Source organism: Wasmannia auropunctata, unplaced genomic scaffold (genome assembly GCF_000956235.1).
Source record: "Wasmannia auropunctata unplaced genomic scaffold, wasmannia.A_1.0 LD336106.1, whole genome shotgun sequence".
Lineage (NCBI taxonomy): Eukaryota > Metazoa > Arthropoda > Insecta > Hymenoptera > Formicidae > Wasmannia > Wasmannia auropunctata.
Window position 1 is genome coordinate 3,503,725 of NW_012026784.1, and position 11,902 is coordinate 3,515,626.

An 11,902-nucleotide genomic window follows, 5' to 3' on the forward strand; every position below is an offset into this window, starting at 1 on the left:
AACGAGCATTTGTGAAATTACAATTTTTATTTTATAATTCTGAAATTTTAAAAATATTTAAAACTATAAATTAATTTCAAAAATTAAACAGTTTTTGTGAAAGGTGTATAAAACTTTGTCGTTAGAAAAGGAACTTTTAAACATTTCTTTACCTCATAAAGTCTATTTACTCTTCGGTGCTATTACAGATGTGGCATACTCGATATTTTCTTTTATTTTATATGCTATAACTTTTTTATTATCTAATAAAGATACATACATTTTCTTGTTCAACAAAAAAATTCATCTGGCGTTTTGATAAAAAAAAATAATTTATTATATGTTTATTATTATACGATATTTTTTCACAATATTCAGTGTTCTTGTGACAAAATGTATAGCACTGAAGGGTTAATATCCTTTAAATCTGATTTAATAAATTCATCAAATATGCATTCTAGAAAGTAAGTAAAATGGGATATTAATAAATTTAATTTAAAAATTATGATATATTATAATATACAATTTTAACTTTCGTTTTGCCTTTGACTTTTTAATTAGTAAATATTGCAAGCTTTGACTGATCAGACATAATGTAATTATTAAAATATTATTAAAATATTATATTTTCTATTTAATCTTTTGATATTGATTTTTGTTGATATAATGTTGAATAACTATTTTATTTTGTTTTCTTTTTTTTAATATTCTATTTCTTTGGTAATTTGTCAATTGACTTATTTCATAATAATTTATTTTTTCAATTTATATTTTAGAATTTATTTTTATTTCTTCTGTAGTTATTTTTTTTTTTCCCCAATAAAGAAAAACAGAATATGTTCAAGCACTTGTAATTGTACGACTGATTAATCACTATGTTTATTTAATTTAAATACAAATAATAACTACATTTAATCTACTTTCTGAAAGTTTGTATTTAAGACTATTATTTTAAGTTCTTAATTTTTTAATATAAAACGTTAAAATTTGTAAGCAATTATAAGTGACTAGTCATTATAAATTTATATAAGTAAATCAGGCTTGTTATATTTAAATTTAAAAAACTACTTTATTTAATATTCTTTTTGTATTTTCGAAAATTGTATATTAAAATTTTTTTACTATATTATTTTTTATATAAATAATTTTAAAAATTTTTATTAACAACTACATTTTCATATGTAAGGATATGAAACTACATCTCCTGTTTCTGATATTTGTTTTAAAAGCTAAAAAATATACTGTATGAAAAAATTAAAATTTAAATATAAAAAAATTCATCTAAATCTAAAGTGATCAGTATATGATTAGTATTTTAGTCTGAATGATCAGCATAGGATTATGAATGTCAAAGGCAAAATACTTGTCAAGAAAGAATAGGAACAAAATATAAAAATTGGTCAAAGGTACAATACCTTCCTGTACGTACTACGACAGGCAGAGATTTCGTAACATTTTTGCAATTTTAATGTGGATTTTTCTGTAAATTTGACTTTTAGTAATGCTAAAATAAAAGTCACAATACGCATTTAAAAAAAGATTTCTCTTTTTTTCTACGTGCTTTTCGAACAAAAGAAACGATACAGATTATTTTGATATGGACAAGACAAAGTCTTGAAGTTTGATCATTGTCGTCTGCTGTTTCTCCATTAACATTTGTCTATCAACATTTCTTTACTCGGTATATTATGTTTCATCATCCACCTAACGCAGTAATCTTTATATATTTTCTGAACGTGTATGGTCTATAATTTTTTTTTACTTTTAGCACCCATATTTCTAATACTCAATCTTCAATTTTCTCTATTTTCAATGTTTTCTTTTCTCCTCCATTACCTCATGTACCTTATAATTTGACCATGTATGTATAGAATAAAAGTGTCATTATGTCATTATACACGATAAAAAATGTCAATTATGTTCAATAACTGTTTGTTTATCTGTAATATATACTGCTTTATTTTCATCAACAGAAAGTTTTAGCTTATATATCGCTTATGTTCTTCTGGGGAACGATGCAGTATCACTTTGGTATGGTGGGGATTTATTTATCCCCACGTCGGAATTAAAAATTCATATTTTGGGTACTTTGTTTCTATCACAGTGGAATATTTTCCTACATATGAAAATATACTTCGTATTTATTGCTTTTTACCAGAGACATATAGTCTTATCGATAGAATTTTGATTGAATTTAATAAATATAATAAACATAACAAATTTATTTTGTCGATATTTGTATATGATTGATATCAGAAGACGCGGTAGCGACTCCTGCCAATATTTTTTCGCTACTAATTTTATACAATTCTCAATGAAACTTTATTCGTACAATATTTTAACACTCTCGTATCTTACGTTCTACCTTTATCATTTTTGTAAATAAAGATGAGAAATTGTTTAGAGTATGATAACGGATCAAACAAATATCTTTTAACTCAATCTCAAAATATCTCTAAAATCTAATACAAGTAAATCAAGCAATACACGAAAGTGAAATTGACATATACAAATACTAAATTTCAAATTAAGATATCTCTTAATTATAATTTTTTTTAAAACAATATCTGTTGTTATAGAAAAATAAAACTGCATCGTACAATGTTTTAAAAAACGTAGTTTCATTTAAGAAAAAGATGTAATTGCATTATTCATGTATGTGTGCTCATTAAAAAATAATAGTAATATACAAAGTTAGGACAACTAAAACAATTTAATTTTATCTTATATTTTTTTCTATCGCCATTTTGGCGATATCCATTGGATATCCGATATTTTGATATATATATATTGTCGATAGGATAGTCATCTGCACATGTTTACATGGAAAATATACATACTTGTCAGATCTTTATAGTTCGGATTATTTTCATGTTGAGCTTTACCATATATACATTACATATTTCTTTCGCATTTATATTTTTAAAGCTAAATGTCAATGAGTCTGACATTTGTTTATAATATCCATATATCGGTCTTCCAAAATTTAGTTTGTTTTTGATAAAAATCTACAATATAGAAATAAGAATCTAATGTTAATCTCAGCTTGGTATATACAAAAATATACACACGTTAATAACAATTTTAATTAAAATTACTCTAACTTTTAAATAGTCAATTCTTTTTAATTACATTGACGTTTAGATAGCACTTTAATTAACTTGTAATTACAATTTTAACAACTTGTATTTAACAATTTGTAAGTAATCAATTTGTCGAGATAGCTACTTTAAGTGAAAAACATTATTCTAATAAAATAAGAAATAAATTTCAAATACAAATAAATCCAAGTTATTATTTGGTTCGTTGTCATTTCTTTGTTCTTTTAAAGGTTCAGTATTTAATCTAATAGTAAAAAAGAAAAAAATAATGTTGATTCTTGTAAACATACTTTCTATATTATTTCATATAAGCTTTCTATGAAGAAAAATTTAAACATTATAGAAATATACTAAAACTTTTTTTGGATTCTTAATTAGTTAATTTATTACTTTATAGGTCTTTTTTATAAGGAAACAGAGATGTTAGACAGAGAATCATCACGTAAAATGAAATCTAAACAAATCTTGGACAACTCAGTGAAATGACAGACAGAACCGCGTCGACGGAAGTGTCGAAATAGGGAAATGGCAGACGGCGAAGTGTCTGTAAATCGTAAATTTAACCTAATGTCATACGTAAACGGGACCTTGATTGTCATTGTCATCCAAGCTGATTCGACTAGGATACGCGGGACCACCGCCATCATCGAAAAAGCGCCTGAATGTAAATTCGAAGAAACCGTGAAACGGCTTCCCATTATCCAGCAATTCGTCCGATTTGTTCGAATCTGATGATTCAGAATTGCGAAGCTTATCAGGATCCACGGGATCGAAATTGCTCGTATCGGTCGGATATTCTATACGAGGTATGTGTGGAGCCATTTGGCGCCGTAATCCCTTCTCGAAGTCGATACTCGCAAAGAACGGATGATTTTTCACCTCATTCGCATTTTTACCTAAGCGATGATCAGCGCCATTGCAAAGTTTCAAGATTAAATCCGAACTTTCCAGCGAAAGATTTGCCTGTTTCGGTATATGAAGCGATGTCTCCCAGTTAATAACCTGCAGAAATAAAGAAAAAAAATTTTTTAGGCCTTTTATTTTTTAATAATAATGTCTAGTATTAATAATAATTTAGATATCAGATAATTACCCACTTGTTTTAAGATATTATTTCAAGTCTGGAAAACATTCAGTATTTAAATTATGAAACATTTAAAATATATTAAGAAATCTTTTACCTTTGGAAGTTTAATAAAAAAGGCTCGTTTCGGAATTTTTTTTGAAAAACCTATATGACAGATTTTCACAAATTTTTGTAAATTTAGTGTACATATTGAACTTTCAGGAAAGATTTGATATAAATATGATCATTAATATCATAGTTATTAGCGTTCAAACGAGGCATTATTAAAAAAAATGCAAAATTGTTCAGTTTTGAAATAAAAGCCCTAAAAAATGTTTATTTATAAACAGTTGAAGAGAGGTATAAATATCAGAAATAAAGAGAAAGTGAAAAATAACAAATGATATCAGTTTGAAATTTAAAAAATTCATTTTTCCATAAAATTCGATCTTTAACAAACAAACAAAAAATTAACTCTTGGAATTTCAAGAAATCCTAATTTTCATAAATAAAAATTTTTAAAAAATTTCTGTTTCAGATCATCCAGAGTCAAGATATCACACCGCGTTTTTATAGTATCTCACTAGTTGGTCACTAATAACTTTGAAATTAATAAACATCTATACAAGTTTTACTAAAATAATTTAATACATATAATGTATATACATATAGTGTGTATAATAATATATATAAATACAATAAATTTATAAAAACCCGTGTAGCTTTTTCAAAAAAATTCTCGAAAAGAGCCTTCTTTATTAAAATTCCGAAGAAATTCCAAAAGATCTTAAAATATTTTAAATATTTCATAATTTAAATGAACATTTTCGAGACTTAAAACAAATAATTATCTAGTATCTTCATTATTATTAATACTAGATGTTTTAATAACAATTATATAGTATGTACCTTATATTGAGTTTCAGCAGGAGTATTGGCAAGAAATGGTGGAGAACCAACTAACATTTCATATAAAATTACTCCTACACTCCACCAATCGCATAACTGTGTGTATCCTGTTCGCTGTAAGACCTCCGGCGCGATATAATTCGGTGTTCCAACCAGAGAATGCGCCAAACATCTCTGATGTTCTCTATGTCTTCTACGTTCTAATGGTTTTAACTGCATGCATTGACATTCGTTGTTCCAATCGTCAGCTGGATCCATTGAGTCTTGTTTACCATGTCCTTGAAACGCATAAAAAGATCGTATTATTTAATTTTATATGCGTTAAGATACGCACTTTAATTTTATTTTAAACGTAACATCTACAAAATATCGAATGTAGAAGTGGTTGAAAATTGCTCACCGTTTTGTTGGTAATATTTAGAATTATGAGTCCAACGGAATCCTGTGCAGAGGCCAAAGTCAGTCAATTTAATATGTCCATCGCGATCAATTAGAATGTTATCTGGTTTAATGTCCCTATGAATGAATCCCATTTTGTGAACACTTTCAACTGCGCACGTGAGCTCGGCAATATAAAATCTCGCCAGTGGCTCTTTAAAGATGCCGAATTTAATCAATAGCGACATCAAGTCCCCGCCAGGTATGTAATCCATTACAAAATATAGATTATCCTTATCCTGGAATGAGTAATAGAGCTTAACGACCCACTCGTTGTCAGCTTCCGCTAGTATATCACGCTCAGCCTTCACGTGTGCGACTTGATTACGATTCAGCACGTCGGCCTTCCGCAAAGTCTTCATCGCGTAAAACTGATTGGTATCGAGCTTCCTGACGAGCGTGACCTCGCCAAACGCGCCAACGCCGATCGGCTTGATTTTCGTGAACATCGTTTTGTCCATTTTCGCCCGTTTTAATCTAATGTAATTGGACTCCTTTTGCGACAGCATCTTTCTCATCATGCACTGTGCCTCCGCGCTCAGACCGATCTTTGCCATCTCCGTTTCCAATTGCATACGCCGATAGAGACGCTGCTTATGCGACTTGAGTATGTTCTCTACGTGCTGCTCCATGAAGAATTTGAATGCCTGGGGAGAGTAATTTCTCACCTTGCAATCCCTGCGCTCCTCTTCCTTCTCTATACTCATAGTCTTGCGCTCGGGTATGGGAGATTGATGCTTATGAATTTTATAGGGCGAGGGCGTGCCACTGCTGCCATCGCCTTTGGTGCCATTGCCACTGCCCTTGGCGCTGACGGTATTGCCCTCGGGTAAGGACGAATGATTGTTGTTGTTGTTCCTTACGGACACGGAGGTCGAGGCAACTGGTGGTAATGGTGGCGCGTCCATTGTATGCTGGCAGTTATCAGCCGGCGAATATTTCCTTTGAAGCGGCGGATGAGCAACGGGAGAAGTTCGCGACGCCGCGCTGCCGCTCTCCATTGCGGAGGAAATAATTGCAGTGTCTTCGGTGGGAGTGCTGTACGGTGGTGGCGGCAGCGGATGATGCATACCGCGCTGCGCCGCTAACGCCTGCATCGTTGTGGCGTAACTCGGCGGTTCCGTCGTCGGTATACCAGCGGGTGACGCGGCCACGTTGTTCACGGGCGGGTAGGCGGGTGGCGGTTGTTGCTGTTGTTGCTTCTGCTGAATGGATGACGCATAAGAGGGCGGCGGGGGTGGCGTGTTACTGGTACTGCTGGAGATCGACTGCGGCGCCGTGGGTGCGATAGCAGTCTGCAGCACCGGTTTCTGTACTTGCGTACTCTTCACCGATTGCATGATGATTGGTGGCTGCGTCTTGGCTTGTCGCGCGCCCCATGCTTGCAACGGTGTCGGCCGGGCCATAGACGTCTGCGTGGTGCTAGGCGATATCGTAGATACGGTGATGGGACTGGGTGTACCAGCGGATGTCGGACCTGAATAGATGCCTGACGACGGACTTTTACGATAATCCTGCTGCGACTGCGTGGGGCTCTGCCGATTCTGCATGGAGACACTGTAAGAAGGCGGCTGCACCGATTGACCGGAGGACGAGGACGGAACTATAGGATATGGCGGCGGAGGTTCGACTTGGGTGTTTGCGTTGCTATTGCTCGTCTGATAAATACTGAGAGCCTGCATTTGCTGCGTCAGCTGCTGCTGCACCTGCGGACCGTTTTGCACAATCATCGGCTGCCGACTGCTGGTGTTGTTGGCGTTCGCCACCGGACTAGTGCCGCGTTGCGGTGGGTTTGCTGACGTTGATGTGGCGCCGGCCGTGCCGGATCCCGTCGCCGTCGATCTCGTCGGCACGACCGGCGCAGGTGACATTCGTTTGAGCATTTGCTGCATATTGGTAGGCACATTGGATTGACTATATGGTGCGTGAGGTGGCGGTGGTGGCGGTGGCGTGGAACTGCACCGAGGTGGCGGCGGCGGCGGCGGCTCGCGATCCACGAAGTTACTGGGCGAGTATTGACGACTCAATTGTGGATGCGTGCTAAGTTCTGTGAGGCGCGGGCTATCGGATCGCGAGCTACCTGCCCCGCTGTCCAACGCGGGACTGCCACGTTGCAGGTTTAATTCCCTCTCGAGGCTCGGCTTCCTAATAAGTTTAGTATTGAGTTTACCAAGTCCATTCAGAGATTCCGCTTGGGCCTGCTTCAAATACTCTATCGCCGCATCCAATCGCCATCCCGCGAATTTCAGGGCGCGCAATCCTGTTTCCTGAGAAGAGAAATTACGATGATAAATCATTCATATATAAATTTTCGTTCTGTCGTTAATAAATTCATTCGTTTTGGTTGCAATTCCTAGCATTTTTATGTATTTTAAATGAGTATATATTCCAGAGTTAAAAGAAAGAGCAAAAGAGTTCTGTATGCATCAAGTGCAGTAAAATAAACGAAATATCCGATTGAGTCGATTGATCTGTGAAAATGAGAATCGAATGATGCTGAATTGCTCATCTTACCTCCGAATATCCCATAGCTAATAGTTGTCCCAACGCTTGCCGTTGATCCGGTTTGTCAGCGGTGGAACCGGAGGCGCCAGAGAGCCCGCTGAGACCTGAGGCGGAGCTAATGCCGCTGGTCGTGGATACAGTAGAGATAGTGCTAGCGGCGCTGGAACCCACCTCGCCAACCCCGCCGATATTCGCAAATGGTAGTAACGAGTTGCGAATTTCAGCTAAAGCCTTTTGGTGGTATCCAGAGCCGCGAGTGCTCGATTTGCTGGCAGCGGGCGGATTCATAGTGGCCCATGCTAGGCCCGCTGGGACCTAGCTTTAATCTGGCTGTGACGCATACGAATGTGTCTGCAACACAAAACAGTGAATGTTTTTACTCTTACAGCAAATTCGATTGCGCTATTTCGCGCCGATGCTAAAAGCTACCATACACGAAGGTGCTCAATTGCAAAAATATAATATAAAAATTTTGATCAATATCCAATATATATATATATATATATATATATATATATTTCAAAAATATAATAATATTAACATCAAATATTTTATCAGAGATTGAGATAAAACTAATATTTAAGGTACGTTTTTATAATGATGTAACTTTTTGTGTATAGTAGCATCTAATGCGCATCAGTGCAAAGAAATACAAATAATAGAATTCTTTATTAATTGCAGCAACTGTATCGATATCCTCGAACTAATTAAAACAAATTTACTTCGGGTATTTACGGGAAATGGAAAAAAAAAACTGTTCCATGTATACTTGTTTTTCATAACGCTATTAGTTTGCTCTTTCCACATATCGACACAAATGTGAAAGATTTACATGAAGAAGAAATCGATATATGTTAAAAAAGTTACCTAACGCACATGCAAATGTTTTAATTATCGAAAACTTAATTTATATGAAATTAAGATAAGATAAAAGGCACATCTTTTTCTTTTTAATTTTCATAGCTGACACGAATAATGCTAATATGATACGCATAATACGTATTAAATAATTAAACTTTTTTTATATATTAATTTAGGGTCATTAACATCTAACTGTAATTACAAATCGATGGTCAGTACGACTTTGCACGAATTGTACATATGACTGATAGTCAAATTATAAGTAACAAATAATTAAATTTATAAGTCGCACATACAACCATGTATTAGACTTGTACTGGCCATTGATTTGTAATTAATATTACATTAGTAGTTATATGTTAATGAGTTAAACAAGTAAATTCGTTTAAATCATATTATATATTATATATTAATATCATTAATATCACTTGTAATAAATATCCATGCTGAAATCAGATTCTGTACCTGTTAATGACAGTTCATTATCGTTATATTGTCGTCATGTAAGTTTTTGTATATTATATCTGTGCAACGACAACATGCATAATGATAACAACACTGTCATTAAGAAATACAAGATCTAGCTACTGATAATAATTAATATCTCTGTTTTTGATATATTATTAATATTATTTTATATATTATAACTACTAATGTACATAACACAATTATATATGAGAAAAGATACAAATGTAATTTTAACACATTTGTTTAGGGACATGTAGGAGAAGGGCTGTGTTTCCAAATTCACTGCCTGCGCTAAAAATCTACAACGTACATTACATGTACTATGGATTCTCAGTGCTGGCAGTGAATTTTGGATTTACACTATATCTTAACAAGCCTAAGTCTATTTTAATAAATTTATAAGGCACGTATGGCCTGACTTATCTGACAAGATAATGCTTACGAAACAAAGATCATTCCTAGTTGGCCTTGCCACAGATACTGGCCAGCATCAGATCATGGCTAGAAACGGACAAGTGGTGTGTAGCTAGTCAGTCAGTTCATAACACACTCCGAGAACTTGGGGTCACTTTCGCGAATGTCTGTCGGCCGTGTATAACAACAATAACGTCGTGTCACAACAGTTACGGAGTTACGATTAACGACGAGGAGTAGCGAGAAACGTAGGAACGTAAAGCGAGGGACGCGAGAACCGTCAACATATCGAGCACGTATCCGAGTGACAAGTGTTTCACGACGTCGCGGTGAGGAATCTTCCTCGAACGTCCGCCTCTCGAAGATGCTGCCAAAGAGCACGGTGACAAGGAGGAGACGGCGGCAGGTATCTCTTGCGGCTGATCCTCGACATCTTCGTGCCGCGAGCGCGCGCGCGCGCTCGCGCGTGCAAGGAAGCGGATCAAGTGGACAAGCGGACAGCTAACCTATCTCGGCTCGTCAACGAACGGATGGGCTTCCGCTCGAATTGGTGACCGAGAGCTGGTGACGGTGACAAAGTCTATAGTGTCGCACACATGCGCGCGCGCGTGCTCACGCTCGTTTGTCAATGCACCGAGATGTTTATGGTATGATGACGATGACGGCGACGACGACGACGACGACGACGACGGCGACGGCGACGTGCCACTCGTCGCGGAATTCCACGGAATGGGGCTTTCTTGACGAAGTGACAACAGTGACGGGCGCGCGATTATTAGCATCAGCATTGGCAGTAGCAGCAGTAGCAACAGCAACAGCAACAGCGGCGACGACGACGACGGCGACGACGACGGCGACGACGACGACGACGACGGTGGTGGTGGCGGCAGCGGCAGCGGCAGTAGCAGCCGTCCGTTCGAGCATATTCCCGTCGCGCTTTCTCACGTTTGCGCCGCGTGGCGAGCCATGTGACAAAACTATGCGAGATGGAGCGTGACGAATGTCAGCGCAACATCGAGCACAAGTAGCGCCGAGTAATCTCCTGGTGCGCGCGATTCACCGAATGGGCCGAACGGAGGGCGATCGGAGGGCCCCTCGTAGCGAGAGCAGGCATGCGACATACACACGCGCGCGCGCGCGCGCATCACCATCTCTCGCACGCGCGTGCGTGTGTGCGTGTACGATCGTCTCTCGTGTGTGCATGTGGTATGTGTGCGCGTGCGCGCGCGCGCGCATACACAGCTCCATTCGTTCAGTCGCCACCACGGCCGACTTCGCTTCGCGGATTCGGCCAGATTCCGCCGTCCGCGGCGCGGTGCTCCCGCGAGGAGAGGATTCACCGCGATTCACACGCGCGACAACAAAGGCAGACACGGCCGTAAATTACTAGACTAACTGGCAGCCATTTTGAAGTGCCACATTCCTACGTGCGCGACCCAGCAGCAACGGCCAGGGCGACTCGGACGTTCTCTCGTAATTTACAATTTACGATGTGCGAGAACAGCCTCGTGCGATCTATGTATAATGGCGCGGCCACGCTGCGCGGAAGGAAATTCCTCGCTCTACCGCTGTTTCCTTGACTTGATGTATTGGCGCGCGTCGCGAGGATCACTCGCGCTCGCCCAGCGCTTTGTATGTATACACATACACGTATATATGATGTACACACGCATGTACGTACATACATACGTATTCCAATCGTAATATTGGCCGCGAGGATTGGTCTCTCGCGCGCAACAAACGCAACGATTGCCACCTCTCTTGTTGATACGATCGCTCGATCGCTATTCGCCCCGCATCTTCATCAGGATCGAATTAAATCTGCTTGCTTCGACTGTATTCTCGTCAACGACATATATATAGACCAAGCATTCTGTTCACAGCATGAAAGCTGTGAAGCCGAAAGTTGGCAATTTACGACTGAGAGAGATAGCATTTAGGGGGATTACTATCTCATTTTATCTTACAGTAAGATGGCCGATGTCAACAGCTGTTATCAGTGAGATACATACTGGAATTAGAGTCCTAGATTATCAGAGAAGCGCGACCGGTGTTACGAGTCCTGATTGGACTTGCAAATGGCCAATCATAAGATTGATTTATCGGTATTATAAATGGCTGTCGAATAAATCAATCTTATGATTGGCCATTCGACGCCATA

The 11,902-nt window shown here is 37.6% G+C and overlaps 1 protein-coding gene across 1 annotated transcript; it reads right to left on the bottom strand.

The window, feature by feature from the left end:
• Positions 1-2,673: 2,673 nt before the first annotated feature.
• LOC105452478 (serine/threonine-protein kinase Warts) lies at positions 2,674-10,564 on the bottom strand. Its single transcript, XM_011693602.1, has 6 exons — positions 9,770-10,564; positions 8,008-8,349; positions 5,456-7,760; positions 5,056-5,333; positions 3,668-4,082; positions 2,674-2,987 (listed from the first exon to the last, which is right to left on the bottom strand). Exons 2-6 carry the CDS (start codon positions 8,284-8,286, stop codon positions 2,935-2,937), a joined length of 3,330 nt encoding a protein of 1,109 aa, XP_011691904.1. The 5' UTR covers positions 8,287-8,349; positions 9,770-10,564; the 3' UTR covers positions 2,674-2,934.
• Between the last annotated feature and the right edge of the window lie 1,338 nt (positions 10,565-11,902).